This window comes from Pinus tabuliformis, chromosome 6, assembly GCF_031772625.1.
Source record: "Pinus tabuliformis cultivar Carrire ecotype Pingquan chromosome 6, CPIR1, whole genome shotgun sequence".
NCBI lineage: Eukaryota > Viridiplantae > Streptophyta > Pinopsida > Pinales > Pinaceae > Pinus > Pinus tabuliformis.
In genome coordinates, this window is record NC_142292.1 from 1,257,442,726 (window position 1) to 1,257,460,037 (window position 17,312).

General features: G+C 35.0%; 1 protein-coding gene and 1 non-coding gene across 2 annotated transcripts in view; one reads left to right on the forward strand and one right to left on the reverse strand.

The window, feature by feature from the left end:
• Positions 1-528: 528 nt before the first annotated feature.
• Positions 529-600, reverse strand: TRNAD-GUC (transfer RNA aspartic acid (anticodon GUC)). The gene has a single exon. It is a non-coding gene; the product is annotated as a tRNA-Asp (tRNA).
• Positions 601-11,826: 11,226 nt separating this feature from the next.
• The window catches only part of LOC149263227 (glycerophosphodiester phosphodiesterase GDPD6-like), a 348,803-nt gene continuing 343,317 nt past the window's right edge, over positions 11,827-17,312 (forward strand). The window contains exon 1 of the mRNA XM_089387397.1: positions 11,827-12,301. Coding sequence (XP_089243523.1) covers positions 12,271-12,301 — 31 coding nt within the window. The 5' untranslated portion in view covers positions 11,827-12,270. The remainder of the gene's footprint in view (positions 12,302-17,312) is intronic.

Consider the following 17,312-nt stretch of genomic DNA (forward strand, 5'->3'; position numbering starts at 1 on the left):
TAGTTTAAAATAAAATTTTCATATGAAAGGAAAAACAAGAATTTAAGTTAAATTCTCTTTCTAACAAGTTATGAATCATAGCTAAAATCATCCTTTTTGCATTTCTTGTATTATTTCTTGAATTCCAGTTTTTATTTGATGCAATGGTAATGATATTGGAGTAGATCTGTGAGGAAGGACAACCAATATCTCCTAAGTTAGGAGCCTATTTTCTTGCTATCTACACATTACAGACCATTGCTCTCTAGTTTCTCTTCTTGGGGACAATACTGTGAGGAAGGACAACTAGGCTCTCCTAAGTTAGAAGCCTCTTCTCTTGCTTACTGCATCTTGAAAAAGAAACTTGTTAGTCTTTTAAAACTTAGATTGTATTTGTAATAAGAACTTCCTTTAACTTTATAGTATTGCCTTTCTAATTTGATTTCACTTGAAATCCATATATTTTGGACATGCTTCCAAGTCTACAAACCCAGATTGACAAGTAAAACACGTGTTAGTTTACTTAGTAAATTGACTTTTCATTTTTGGCGTCGTTGTCGGGGATCGAACCCGGGTCACCCGCGTGACAGGCGGGAATACTCACCACTATACTACAACGACAAGGAGATGTGGCCAACAATATTAGTCATAAATTGCAAATGACATGATTGAGTAATGAGGTACGAATATATGGTTTGGTGATGAAATGAATGAATATGTAGGGTGATATAGGATAATGTACAATGTACATGGCTAGAATTATTGCATATTCAAATTTTAAACTAAGTTATCAATCTTTAGAAAAAATTCCAAAATCAAAAGCTTTAAGAATGCTTTTAAACTTACAATACTTTTCCCTTTTTCTTGATAGTTCCTTGTCAATGCTTGATTCTTTTGTCAGGACTTTGACCTTTTCAAAATGAATTATTGTCAATATTGGACTATACATAGATGCTTGTAGCTGCTTCTTAGGTCCCTTTTAATATTGTTTTGAAACAGGTCCCTTTTGTATATGATATTGATCTTATTTGAAACAAGTCCCTTACTGATAAATGTTGATTTTGTTTGAAACAGGTCCCTTACTGATAAATGTTGATTTTGTTTGAAACGGGTCCCTTACTGATAAATGTTGACTTTGTTTGAAACATGTCCATGTTATAGTACAACTGCTTGATTTAAACCATTGCATGGTTTGTTTGTTTATTATGATTCTTCCCCCTTGCTGATCTTAAGACTTGTCCTCAGGTTTTTAAGTTTTTGGAGGATGATCCTGCAAAAATGAAAACCATAAAAGAGAGAATTCATATTGGCCAAACAAGTTGGTTTTCTGATATGAATTCGAGTTTGTATTGTGCCAGTATCTTGGATTTTCACAACTAAACTCCTTTATTATTTTTTAACTTTTATTTTTTATTTTTATTCTTCTAGAAATAGGAATGCATATTACTATGCTTTTCCAATACTTCCATATTGTCTTTTGCCGAGAATCTGTTTAGAAAGCCTTCTTTATTGATAGGTTTGTCGTAAAATTTGAATCTATGACCATTAACTAGAAATGAAATTGTTGCTTTGTCAATTGCTTTTATCTTGACTGCTCCATTGTCAAAGATTTCTTCTATTTCATATGGCCCAAGCCAATGAGTAGTGAACTTAGCTTTGAAATCTTTGTACTTGGAGTAAAAAAGAAGTGCCCAATCTCCCTTATGAAAAATTTTGTTTTTGATAAATCTGTCATGCCATTTGATTCTCTGTTGTTGTACTAGTGAGGTATGTTCAATTTCCTGTTGTCTGATCTCATCTAGTTCATTCAATTGCATAAGCCTTTGTTGTTGAGCTTCTGACAGATCCAATCCTAATTTTGTTGCAAGCTTGAATGTATGAATTTGAAATTCGATTGGTAACAGAATTTATTTACCATATACCAGTTGATATGGACTGAATCCAGTAGTATTTTTCCATGTAATTCTGTATGCCCATAATGCATCTTTCAATTTGTCTGACCAATCTTTTCTGTTCATTTGTATTGTCTTTGTCATGATGTTTTCCAGAACTTTATTAGTAGATTCTACTTGTCCGTTTGCTTGTGGATGATATAGAGTAGACTTTGTATGCTTGATTTTGTATTTTTCTGTAAGATTTCGGACAAGTTTAGAAGTGAACTATGTTCCCTGGTCTGTAACAATCTGTCTTGGAACTCCAAATCTTACAAAAATTTATTCAAAGAGGAAAGAAACCATTGTTTCTTCTGTTGCTCTTGCCACTGTTTTTGCTTCAACCCATTTTGTAACATAGTTTGTACATACTAGAATGTACTTCTTTCCATTTGAAGGTGGGTTAATTGGTCCCACAAAGTCTAGAGCCCATTGTTCAAATGGTTCTATAAGTACTTGTGGTTTCAATGGCATCTCATCTGATACTACAAGTCTTCCAGTTCTTTGACAACTATCACATATTTTGCAATAGGTCTTTGAGTCTTTGAAAATTGCTGGCCAGTAGTAGCCAAGTTTGAACACCTTATATGTTGTCTATTTATTTGCAAAATGGCCACCACATGGTTCATCATGACATGCTTTTAGAATATCAAGAATTTCATCTTCTCTTACACATTTTCTTATCAAAATATCAAGACTAGTATAAAAGAGGTCACCATTGACCCAAGTATATCTAGCACTCTGTTTAATTATTTTCCTTTTCTGCTTGCTAGTGAAATGGGATGGTAATATTCCAGATGACAAATAATTTGCTATATCTGCAAACCATGGGGTTTTAGTTGTTACAACAAATAGATGCTCATCAGGAAAGTTGTCTGAAACAAGGATAAGATCATCAAGAGAATTAAGTCTTGATAGAAAATTTGCCACTTGATTATCTTTTCCTAGTCGATCTAGAACAGTGATATTGAATTCTTGCATTAGTAACAACCATCTAGTAATTCTGCCATTAGTTATTGTTTTGTTCATTAGATATTTAATGGTTGAATGATCTGTATGAATAAATACTTGATAGCATGTTATGTAATGCCTAAATTTATTGATTGCATGGAAAACAACTAGCATTTCTTTTTCAGTTACTGTGTAGTTTAATTCTGTCGAAGTTAAATTTTTGCTTATGAAATAAATGGCATAGTTAAACTAGTTTTCTTTTTTTCCTAGAGATGCCCCTATAGTTGTGTCTGATGCATCAGTGGATATGTGGAATGATAATGACCAGTTTGGTCCTCTGAGAATGGGTGCTAGGTGGACTTTCATTGCTCTATACTTTCTGGTGATTGATAATCAATTCTGCTAGATCAACTCTTAGAGTATGGAGCTATGCTTCTCTCGTTGTTACCTATTGTATAATTTTAATTGATCATTTCTTTGAAAGTTATCTAACTCAATATACTTTTTGTATAATGAAGCACTTGGAAACATAGTTTTGATTTTCTATAATAGACAAAATTCATTAGATTATCAACAATAATTTGATCTTTTAATATTCATTCCTTTCTTTAAACCGTATTTCTTTATAATCTTCAAAGTGAATAAGGTTTCTTTTGATATTCCAACATGATGGATTTACCATCTTGACTAGTTTCTAGAATTTAGTCATAAAAGCATCAATTGAATTAGATTGCATTTAGTCTCATCCTATTGTGTTAAATTCCTTTTCTCCAATACTTTAGTAGCTTCCATGATAAAAGAAGTCTGTTTTGCAACACCCAAAGCTTTTAATTTTTCTTTTAGTTTTTCAAATGCATTTTGACAATTTGTAGTCCATTGAAACTCAATGTCTTTTGCAAGTAATTTGAATAAGGGTAAAGCTATCTTGCTGAAGTTTTCAATGAATCTTCTATAGTAGCTTGCATATCCCAAGAAAATTCTTACTTCTTTCTGTGTTTTTGGTGGCATTAAGTTTACAATGACTTGTATCTTTGTTGGGTCTACCTTAATTCTAAAAGAAGAAATGTGGTGTCCTAACACTATCCCTTCTGTCAACATCATAAAACACTTCTCATTGTTGAGGGATAAGTTTGTCTCTATGCATCTTTTTAGAACTTTTTCAAGATTATTTAAACAATCATCAAATGTACTTCCATAAACAATAAAATCATCCATGTAGACTTCAACACATTCATGTATAAGATCTGCAAAGATAGCTAAGACTGCTCTTTGAAATGTAGCAGGTGCATTACATAGTCCAAAAGGTAAAACATTATAAGCATATGTTCCCCATGGACAAGTAAATGTAGTTTTATCTTGATCTTCTAATGTTATCTTGATCTGATTATATCCACTAAATCCATCAAGAAAAAAAAAGAACTTTTTCCCTGCTAATGAGTCTAGTATTTGATCAATGAATGTTAGTGGAAAATGATCTTTCAATGTTGCTTTGTTTAGTTCCCTATAGTCTACACATATTCTCCATTTTCCATTTTTCTTTGGTACCACAACTAAAGGAGAAACCCATTGACTATTAGAGATAGGGTAGATAAATCCTACTTGTAATAGTTTCTGCAACTCTTCTTTCACTATCTCCTTCATCATTGGATTCATTCTTCTTTTTGGTTGTCTTACTGGTTTGATTGTTTCATCTGTGTAAATGTGATGGATACATGTTTTTGGATGGATTCCTTACATGTCTGTATAGTCCCAGGCAAAAGCTTTTGAATATTTCTGTAATAATGCAATTACCTATTGTTCTTGTGATGATTGTAGATTATTACCAATATTTAAATTCTTTCCAGGACTGATTTCAATGATTTTGCTTTGAGAATTGGTAATTGAGTTGACAGGAAAAATGCTTTCAAATGAATTTTGTAATGATTGAATAGTACAATTTTCCTGAAAACATTGATTTAAAACATTATTTGTAGCTTCATATTGTGTTATTCTTAGCTTCTCAGAAATATCAGGTTCTGAGATAAAAAGGTCTATTAAATCCTCATTTTCTTCTTCTTCTCTAAAATTAAAGGCTTGATTAATACTTAAAACAGGTAGAGTTTCTTCCTGTTGATCATCAGGCCATGATAGTAAAGAATGTGATTGAGCAGGAAGATAGAGTGTGATATGTTTCCTTTCATCTCCATTTGCTATGATCATGCTTCCTGATCTTCATCCAATGAAGGCATGTACTGTGGCTAACCATGGTCTGCCAAGAATTAAAGGATGGCCTCCTAGATTAGTTTTTGGTTGCAAGATTATAAATTCTACTGGATATTCCCATGAATCCAAAGAAACAATGATGTCTTCAAGTATTCCTTTCGGTACTATTTTAGATCTATCTGCTAGTTCTAAAATTGTAGTAGTAGCTCAGATATTTGGTAGTTTTAAATACTTCATAGTTTCTATTGTCATGACATTTATAGCAGCTCCTAGATCAATTAATGTTTTAGGAACTGAAAAATTATTAATTGAAATGGTAACCATAGGTATCCCTAGATCAATATATTTTTCAATTGTTGTTTTTGCAGACATGAAACTAGCTAGTTGCAAACCAATGAATGAGATGAGGTAGCTCCAACCCAAGCATCCTCAAAATAAGAGCCTTTTTCTATGGGCCCTTCCTGAGCTTCCTCCCCCAATCTCTAAATGATATCATCAATTTGTTTTGATGTTTGTGGAGGTTCGGTTTCAACAATCTCAATTTTTGGGTCTTTCCCTTGGTTGTTTGGCTCTTCTTGTGACTTTCTTCTTGATTTCCTAGGAATAGACAAAAATGATTTTTCTTTCTCAATCATAACACCATCTTGCTTATTTTTCAATCTTGTCCCTGAGTATAAAGGATAATTTATTATGCTAGTGACATGTAATTGTTCAACCCTTTCCTCATTCCCTGTTAATTGGTCTTCATGTTGAAAATGCAACAAGATGATGGAGCTTAGTGAAAAGAAGTCGTCTTCACTAAGTGGGCCCGCAGGCTATTTTTGGCGCAAAGTCTATTTTTAGACATATGGATCATGGTCTATGACTTGCAGGATGCTATTTATGGATGATTGGTCATGTTGGTAAAAATAGATGGACCTCTATTTTTAGACATATGGGCGGAGTCTATTTTTAGACTGCCAGTCAAAAAATAGAACAGTCGAATATTATTAGCTCTTAATAATATTTGGACTATAAACATTATCTTATCATCTTGCAGCACTTCAGTTCGAGCTACGGATGTGGCACATGCAACTGCCAGAAGGAAATACGCTTTTCCTATGGGTTAGTTGAGCTATTGCATGATGGACTTCAGTTAGAACTCAAGTGATTGAGTTTGGTGGAGTTGATTGAGGAGTTGATGGAGTTGTGTTCAATTTGACTTAGTTGAACTAGTTGTATTTAGTCTAACTGCCAAATACACTAGTGATGAGTGATGTGAATTAATTATTAATTAATTCACTAATTATTAACTCATAAATCAACTAAAGAATACATCAATTAACTCAGTGCATGGACAGTTCAGTGGAGACAAGTGTTAGAGGTGGGTGAAAGGGTGAGACTACTATTAGTTGTGACTATAGCTATGCATGAGATTTGCACAATCATTGATTGAGATTGCCAATGAGGATTGCGCAGTACAAGCCAAGGGAATTTGAACTTGGATCTGATCTATTCTCAACTTGGATTGCGCAGTAGAGGTAGGCAAACAGTGGAGGAGATTTGAACCTGTGACTTGTTCAGATCTGAGTTAGTTTGTGTGTAGCATGTGGAGATAGTACTGAGTACTTGTGAGGAGTATTGTACTATGTATTGTTACATGTTCTCTATCATTATAATATATAGATAGTTGGGGGTTTTCAGCTGTATGCTTTCCCCATTACATACTGTGTTGATGTGTGTGATTGATGTTTCAATGTGCGCATGCGATTGTTTTTTTTTTAATTCCGAAAATTGATGATCAATGGTAGAGGAGGTTATGTATTATGCATGCATTCCATAAATAGTGTATAATCAGGATAATCTCTGTAAATAAGTGTTATACTATTCAAATTTCTACACTTCAAAGTGATTTTTGGCCAAAAATTCATTCCAAAGTATCCCTTTGTTTCTTACCTGATACTCCACAAGGATCTTAATCAACCCTCAATGATAGACATTAGCCTCTTTAGCTTCAACTTTGTTTTTAACAATTTCTATCATTTTAGTCAAGCGCTTTGAAAAGAAGTAAGGAATATTGATTTTACAGCCTCCTTTGATATGTTGCAACAATTTTATATGGTAAAGGTAGAGTATAATGTGTCTATTGTCATAAGTAATATATTTTTGGATGATCACAACTAATTCTCACCAAGGCTCTTTGAACCATTCCCTTAAAATTCCTTTTGTCCTATCAGAGATCCCTTTTCTTTGTTTTTCTAGCAAAAATGTCCATCCTTTCTCCTTGAAATGTAAACCTTTATGATATTCTTCTCCTATTAGAGGAAGTTCTAATGCTTGAGATATGAAAGTTGGATTCACTGGTATAGGAAGTTCACCCACTTTAGTTTGCCCATTTTCAAAATTTTCTATGAATTCTTGTGTAATTCTGTCATTGTGGCCATTAAACTTCCTAAGGAACTCCAGTAGTCCTGCTTGAAACAATTTTTCCACTGCTTCCTTACTCCAATTTTCTAGTTTGAATTATTTTTGTTCCATTTTTGTTGCGATTTGCATATGATCATATTTCCTTAGCTTCTGAAAACAAATGAGATTATTTCCTTTGCCTATAAATCTTCAATTTTCTTGATTGTTGTTGCAAGTAATATCAACACAAGGTTCTTTGTTTATAAATCTTGATTGAAGAAAGATTCTGACTGTGTAAAAAGACCCAAAGAAAAATCTCGACTCTAAGAAGACCTCTCACTGTGTTTGAAAATCGTATCTCCTCATAGATTTTATGAAAAAGCCTCCTCTATTTTAGAAATTGCATACTGTGTATTTGGAACAACATCCACTGTGCAAAGTTTTTGACAAAAATTTGCATGAGGAAATCGAGGTTTTGATACTTGAACTGTAAGAAGAGTTTGTAGAAAAACTTGTGGAAACCTTTTTTTAATGATTTGTTTTCCCTATGTAAACATGTAGTTTCAATCAAACTCATTTCTAATATCTCGAGAAATTGTGGATTCTACAGGTGGCAAAGGATTTTGAAAATGACAAATCACTAAAAATCCAGAATTGAAGTTGTATTTTTCTCCCATTGTGACACATCTTAGACAAATCTGGAGTTTAACTTCTTCAAAATCATTCTAGTTGTTTAAGGAGTCTTTGGCGCTTACCTTATCACCAAGTTACTGTGTTGATTGGGATTCCCTCTGCGCCGAGCTCCAACAAATCCACAAGATACGCAGAGAATTCTCGTAATAGCTTCGTTAAATTTATATGTATAGGACACATGGGCGAGAGCTGAGCACATATTTGGAAAGCTTGGGAACCACAAATGGATGAACACCTATTGGTTCGGTCAAACCGAGCAAATACAACCCCGGTCAACGCTGGTCAAACTTGACCTGTCATTCAGAAATCCCTATCAAAAAGGGGCAGAATATTGTTTTTTGGGATTTTGCCTAATTTTGTGAACCAAACTTAATGAGTTCGACTTGGATGGATGTATTAGAATAGATGAATATTGTTATTGTAGCTAAGTTTGTTGATAATTTTCTTATTTAAATTGAGTTATGAACCATTTATATATGTAATTGGTATTCAGACTATTGGAGACCTTTTGATAATTTGAAGTATACTTTCTACTGTTCTGAGTTGTTATTCATGTTATGGATATTTTTCATAAGTTAGCTGTAAACTGAGAGTTCCTTAGGTGTACAAGGCAAGGTTGGAGGGTCCCCATATCAAGCTAAGTACACTTTGATTACATTAGAATAATTTTTATTTCAGTATTTCTTGTTTCACATTTATGCTTTAGTTATTTAGATGTGTGATGTTTCTTGTGTGATTTTGGGATGATGATAGTTTAAAATCAAATTTGCATATGAAAGGACAAACAAGAATTTAAGTTAAATTCTCTTTCTAACAAGTTATGAATCATAGCTAAAATCATCCTTTTTGCATTTCTTGTATTATTTCTTGAATTCCAGTTTTTATTTGATGCAATGGTAATGATATTGGAGTAGATTTTTGAGGAAGGACAACCAGGATCTCCTAAGTTAGGAGCCTCTTCTCTTGTTATCTACACATTATAGACCATTGCTCTTTAGTTTCTATTCTTGGGAACAGTATTGTGAGGGAGGACGACCAGGATCTCTTAAGTTAGGAGCCTCTTCTCTTGCTTGCTGCATCTTGAACAAGAAATTTGTTAGTCTTTTAAAACTTAGAATATATTTGTAATATGCACTTCCTTTAACTTTATAGTATTGACTTCCTAATTTGATTTCACCTGAAATCCATATATTTTGGACATGATTCCAAGTCTACAAACCCGGATTGACAAGTAAAACACATGTGTTAGTTTACTTAGTAAATTGACCTTACACTTGGTGTTCATTATTACTAACTCAGTGCACATATCAAGCTATATAATTTCCACCTTGCTTTGCAAAAGTCCAAACTTAGTATCCACTAACAATTGGAAGGTCACCTGCTCCTTCGCCTTTGTTGTGCCCCTATGAAGCAAAGATTTTAGGAGCCCTTCAAGATATTCCATTGAACGATCCAAGAGGCCATTCAATTTCACCAATTTGTCCTCACTTGATGATGCACCTCGCGCCTCCATTATCAAGCTTGAAATCTTCTCATTGTTATTTCCGAGAGACAACAAACACCTTTACACACTATTAAAATTGTTTAGCATAAGACATGATCGAATATGGGCTACAAGGCACCATATATAATCAATTTTCTTTTTGCTCCGCCCCCATGAAGCATTAATTACCAAAGACTTCAAATCCATACTAATATTATGCGACATTCTTTGCAATGACGTCCAACAAATACAAAGGAGAGATATAATTAAGTTTAGAGTATGAGGGAGCAAATGCATTTGCAAAGTCGATGCTTCCCACACCTATGTGAACTTCATCCCTCTTTGAAGAATTAACACCACTGCCACTTGTCCCCGCATGCAGCCAAAGGCCAGTGCCAGGTGGACTATGGATGCAAAATATGGTACCCCAATGTTATGTGCCAAAGATATGAAGTTAATGCCCTTTGGTGCCTCTCCTTTGATCTCGAGTTGCTAATCGTAGCCAGATTAAAGAGGTTATTTATCCTTCCTTCTCCCAATGTGGATATATACATCTGTTTTCCATTACATCTAACAACTTTTTCATGAGTTAAAACTATAGTAATGTATCTATTGATCATGGGATATGGGATATAACGACCATCCTTTGATCAATTTCTAACATCTCTTGTTCCATTGTGGCACCGTGACTGGCTAAGGAGTTAGTCTTTGAGTTCAAATGTCTGAGAACCTGATAGAATTCTATTTGTTTGAATTACATCGAGATTAACACAATCCTTTGAAGAATAGGAGGTAGATATGAATTTGTTGATCCTTGCGCATTCCTCACTTGTCTTATAACAATCATCGAGTCACACAAAACTGAGACTTTTGAAATTTTCTTCTTAGTGGCCAATTTCAATCCTTGCCAAAGGGCAAGGTATTCGACTTGATTGTCGGTGGTAAACCCCAAGCCCCAAGCAAATTGTGTCTCTATTTGTTTGTTGGGGCAAAAAATAACCCCTCCCCCCTCTTGCGACCCCTATATTAGGGATTTTTCAAAAATATAAAATTTATCAATATATTCAAAATTACAATCTAAATAATAAAAAAATACAATTTTACAAACAATTCTATTACTAAATTCTAATAATAATTATAAAAAAGTCCAAAAAACTAATCTAATATCTAAATCTTAACAATTGTAAGTGTTAGTACAATTGCACATGCACATATACATACAATTAACACAAATAAAACTTGTACATGGAAAATTAAATTTTACATGAAAAAATCTTACAATTATAATAAAATAAATATTTTCCTAAAAAATTGCAAACAAGTTATAAAATTTAAAAGAAAATTTCATATAAAAAACTATAATGTTCAAACACATAATCACCTTATATTTATCTCTACCAAATTTACTCATTAATATAAGAATAAATAACCAAAATGCATGATTACAATACAATTTATTTCCCTTTAACAACCTATAATAGTAAGATTTATCTCCAGTAAACAACCTATAATAATAGGATTTATCTCCAGTAAACAACCCTTACAGTGTTATCTTGACTTGTAGTTTAAATATTCAATCTTGTTAACGTTGTTCAATTATGTTTTTTGTTTTATGTTTTATATTTTTGTCTAAATTTTTAGAAAAAATATTAGAGTTAGATATTTTACCTAAATCAAATAAAATTTAAAAAAAATATATTAGAATTGTCTAAATTTTTAGAAAAAATATTAGAGTTAGATATTTTACCTAAATCAAATAAAATTAAAAAAAATATTAGAATTATATATATTAAGTATGGTTAAAATTACATAATTTATTTTCTAAAGCATTAAATTTATTTTTAAATATTCAAAATTATAATTTAAATAATAAAATATCACAATTTTACTAATAAATATATCACTAGAATTTTAATAATAATAATTATAAGAAAAACGAAAAACACTAATTTCTAAATTTACATTTATTTTTATTAAATTATATATTTAAAATAATTTTTTTTTCAAAATACATAATTTATCGATATATTTAAAATTGCAATTTAAATAATAAAAAATTACAATTTTACAAACAATTCTATATTAAATCCTAATAATAATTATTAAAAAAACAAAAAACATTAGTCTGGTCTCTAAACTTGTCCTAAGTGCCAGATATATGTCATCACTGCATTAATCTCCACGAGGCATTTCTAATTACGGAGTTCATTAATCAAATATTGACATTGAAATTTAGAGTCTCGATTCATGCGTAGTTTCTCTTCCAGATATATCTTCTTCCTGATGGCCACTGCGATCGCAGTTGAAAATTTTATTTACAGATCTGCCATTCAAATCATTCTCTTGACTCAAATATCTCTCGGGCTTAGTACGAAAGAACAAGTTGTTTGCTTTTAGACTTTCCACTGGTGTTCTCCCGTCCTCTACGGCATCGCATGAAAGGCTGATTGAAGTAATGGGATTCTTATTAACTGACTATATTTTATTTGAAAACCCATATGATTTGGCGTAAGCATGCGCCCAAGCATGCTTAAATAAAGCATATTCCTGCTAGGTACTCCCAAGATCCTCGCCATTAGTGAAAGTCGTCGAAAGATATTAGACGCCTCTCACAAAGTCGGAGCTGTTAACAGCAAACGTCTGGCTATGGCAATCGCGGCAACCTCTTTTCTCTCATGTACTTTCCTTTTCCCTATTCATTTTTGTTTGGGTTAAATTGCAGGTCTATATTTAACAGAGATAGTTTCCTCCATTGCAGATATAGTTTTTTGAGTTTTGCGATTGCTGAGCTATAACAATTTGATTTAGAAGTTCATGGTAGATTTGAGTACTTCTTTGATTAATGAAATGTTAGTTGATACAAAGTCTACATGGTATATGATTTTTGTCATAAAAGTCTTCCTAACAAAATGCAGAGTCTCCTGCATTGCTATGCTATGGTCTATGACTGATTTTGGAATAGCCCATGTTGTAGTTTTTTTGTTTTTGTTTTGTTTTAATTTATTTTTTCTGGTTCTGAGCCGGTGAGACTCAGCGCTCCAATGTGGTAATATATATCATCATTATGTACAACCCCTGGAACAAAGTTTTAGGTGTACCATGTTAACATTCATAAGCGAGAGAATCAAATGGAACCAACCAACAAACCCCAAATCCTGTAACAAAGAAAGATAAAACAACACTAGAACAGCACATCATAAACACATAACAGGTGCACCGTAGAAAGAAATCACCGAGAGCAATAGAGCTGAGCATAAACACGTAACAGGTGCACCATAGAGAGAAATCACCGAGAGCAATAGAGCTGAACAATAGAAGAAGATAGTGCAACACTAGATATTTTACCCATTGGCTAAAGAATATATGACTTGAACAAAGAGACCAATAGCTAAAGATGACGTCACAGCGAGACGAGAATTGTGTATCTGTACAAAAGTCAAGGGGTGTGTGAAATTTTCAACTTCTATTGCAGCAACTATAAATTATTCTCATAATTGTTAATTAATTTAACAATTTATTTGCCCACAAATAACGAATAATTCTCTACTGCAATTTTCACCAAATTAAATTTTGAGGAAGATAATCTAAACTGAGAAATATTCTAGCACGCATACATCAAAATTAACAGAGCTATTTTTTGACTAAAGTCCCTGGAAAAACCCAACTTGGAAAAACCGGTGTAACAATTGAGGGTTTTTATTATTATGCAGCAGTGAGAAATTCCGAGTACAATTTGGATGCCAAATGCTGGCTATCCTGCAGAGAAAATATTGGCAAAAATAATTTGAGGAAAATTATCCTCACTTTGAGCAAACCCGACACTTGACTGCCACTAAAAAGCAAGCCGTCCAACTGGGCATGCGCAGGGTCTGCGTCAACCTAAAGCTGCCTGCCACACATGCTTGCCCGAATCAACTGCTAATCAAGCCGTCTTGCTTGCTGCTGACTAGGAAAATGCTTCTCCGACACTTTGGAACCTCTGCCCGACCTTTGGAATTGAAAACATCTTTCTTCTTCAGCAAATCGAACTACCCAATGAAGCCTTTGCGCTGCCTCTACGCAACTTCCTGGAGAAATTTCTGTCTTTCTCTGCAATGCACTTCACTGAATCTGGAAATCTTCCTCTGGCTCACTGTCCCTTCCCATCACTATCTCTGCTTCCTTGCTGAAGCTCGAACTCTTCTAGCACTATTGGCGCTCTGAAAAATCGAACTCTCTGTGGTTCTCACTAATGTGTTCTCCATCTACCCATCGACTTTTGCTTGTAATATTCTGTTGGACTTCTAACGACCAAGATTAAAACTTAGTCAAGGGCCTAGATTAATTCCTTATCAATCCATGTGAGTTTCTAGATATTCACACCTTAACTCAATTAATTCTGATTAATTAACCAAATTTCTTAAGTTTATACTTAGGAAATATTAAAAAATAGGCTAATAATCTAATTGAGACACTTCTAGGTGGAATTTCCAGAAACGATTTATGGGTTATGGAGAACTTGTGTTTTAGCCTCTCCACAAAGTTTTGAGACTAGAACACCTTCGATGCTACAAAAACTAACACTCCCTCTTAGCGAGGAAGGTGTTCTCTCTAGTGCTGCACATTCTGCCACAACACTCTGTCTTTGTACCACCCTCTGTCACACTGCTGATGTCTATACTGCCCACCAACCACTGCGCAACTCTGATGTTGCATCTGTGCTGTTGTTGACACTTCCATACTGCTACCAACCTTGTATCTGTACTACAACTCCCTCTCAACTGTTGATGCTGCAACTGCAACTACTGCAATTGAGAAACATCCTAAATACTAAATCAACGTGTTCAATATGATGCATCTGTCTCTTGAGTCCTGATTACTACTAGCTACTGCACTGTCCATTGAAGAGTCTGCGTTGCTGTTGACTTTGCACTGTGCCACTCTACATTGCTGGCAACAGTATACTGCACTCCTCAGCACTTGACTGCTACTAGTTTGCAATTGTCACTCTGAAATCTGACTGTATCACTGACATTGATCCATCCTGCTAATACTGTGGGCCCCTGTAGCAAGGTAATGATCCATGAGGAGGACACCTCAATGGACCCTGCCCATGTCTGTGTTGCTCTGGGACCACAACTCTAGATCACCCCACCTCTCTCCTGGAGGTATAGCTGCAAACATCATGAAGTCTTCCTCCATCCTGGAGGACAACTTATTGATCCTTACAGATGCTGCTGCTTGGTCTTGCTTCCCCTGCTTGTCCTTCTTCCTGAGAGGACATTGTGTACTATAGTGGCCAAACTCACCACATCTGAAGCACTTGACCTTTGATAGGTCCTTCTTCTTCTTCTTTTCCCCTTGCCCCTAACTGGGACCCTTTGATGCTAGGGCCACATTCTCCTCTTCCTTCTCACTCTTCATGTCCTTGTTGCTGCTTTTTACTAGAGCTCGCCTCAACTCCTCCTGTTGTAGATCGACCCACATCCTGTCCCATCCAGGCAAAGTGTCTTTGCCCAATATAATCTAGAAAAACACTTGCCAGTCCTCTGAGACACTGTTCAGTGCCAATCGTACAAGCTTTGTGGGTTGGGGTGCCTCCCCAACGACTGCTAGCTGATCTCGGACCTCCTGAATCCGAGTGAGGAAGGAATCTATGCCCTCACCCTTTTGCATCCTGATGCTCCTTAGCTTCTCATGGAGAAACATCTTCCGTTGCTCGGAAGAACTCTGATATAGCGTGGAGAGAGCATCCCACATCTCTTTGGCAGTGTTCTTGCCAGATATATGTGAGACTATATGATCTTGGACTACTTTCAAAATCATCCACTTTGCCTTCGCCATTTCTTTTTTGTACTCCTTTAGCTGGTTTGCATTCTGGGGAACCGCTACCACATTATCTATATAGGTTTTTAGGCCATATGCATATAATAAGAAGGCCATCCTAGCCTTCCAGATGACATAGTTGGAGGCTCCCTCCAACCTATCTTGATCTCTAAGCCCAGCTGTGGCCATCTCAAATCTGGTCTGGAAACTCCCTCTTCCTCTGCTCGACTGCTGCTCTGCTACTTGCACTCCCTTCTGGAATGCGCAGTCCTGCTAGCTGCTACTGCCACCTGCAACTAGGAAAATCAGATTTCTTGGCTAGAAACCCTCTGAGAGAAATCTCCCTCTGTGTGTGCAATTTCTCTTCCTCTTCCGCTCGAATCTGCTCAACGATTCTACTGCGCTGCTTTCTGGAAATGCTTCATGGCTTTACCTTTGCCTGTTGGAGTCCAACTCTGAGCAAATTGAATTCTTCCTGCCTACCGCAACTGGAAATCAATTTTTTGCTTTGCCACTCGCACTGCCTGACTAGGGTCTGTGCAACCCCTACAAAAATTGTGTTGCTGCTCCTTGTGAACAATGAATTTCTCCCTCTTCGTCTTTGAGCTACTGATCCGATCCTTGCTCTGATACCATGTGAAAATTTTCTACTTCTAGTGCAGCAACTGGAAATTATTCTCCTAATTGTTAATTAATTTAACAATTTGTTTTCCTACACAAACAACGAATAATTCTCTACTGCAATTTTCACCAAATTAAATTTTGCAGTGCAATTTTCATCAAATTAAATTTTGTGGAAGATAAACTAAAAATTGAGAAATATTCTAACACACACCCATCAAAATTAACACAGTTATTTTTGGACTAAAGTCCTTGGAAAAACCCAACTTGGGAAAACTGGTGCAACAACTGAGGGTTTTTATTATTATGCAGCAGTGAGAAATTCTAAGTACAATCTGGATATCAAAGGCTGACTATCCTGTAGAGAAAATACTGGAAAAAATAATCTGAGGAAAATTACCCTCACTTTCAGCAATCCCGACACTTGACTGCCATTGAAAAGAAAGCCGTCGAACTGGGCTTGCGTATGCTCTTCGTCAACCTGAAGCTGCCTGCTACACGTGTTGCCCGAATTAACTGCTAATCAAGTCGTCCTGCCTGCTGTTGACTAGGAAAATGCTTCTTCGACACTCTGGAACTTCTGTCCGGCCTTTGGAACTGAAAACGTCTTCCTTCCTCAGCAAATTGAACTGCCCAATGAAGCCTCTGCATTACCTCTGCACAACTTCCTGGAGAAATTTTGGCCTTTCTCTGCAATGCACTTCACTGGATTTGGAAATCTTCTAGAAACGATTTCTGGGTTTTCGAGAAATCATGTGTTTTAGCCTCCCTACAAAGTTTCGAGACTAGAACACCTCAGATGCTACAAAAACTAACAGGGTAGGGTGCTACTGCTTTCCCCAAGAGGTTTTATGGGATGATAACTAGGTCGGCTTCAACTACCAAGGAATATAACACTTAGCATTGACTAGGTTGGCCTAAGCCAACCTAGTAATATATTGATAATGTGTATAAAGTAAAGTTGGCCATGGCCATGGAGAAGAGCAATGAATATGAATGAAATTCTAAAACATCGAGACGTAGAGAGCAATGGACTTGAAACTTAACTTGTTTACCACCTCTTCATCAATCTACTAACATATTTATAGAATAATACATCAAACTGATTTTCTATGAAGGATGTAATATCTCGGAATTTAATTTGATGAATTTTTCCGAGAAAAGGTTTATGACACAAAATTTCTTCTTTAAACCCAATCAAAACTTATGCCTTTACATAATAAAATTTGCAGCATAACAAATATGATTTGTAGTAAAACTCA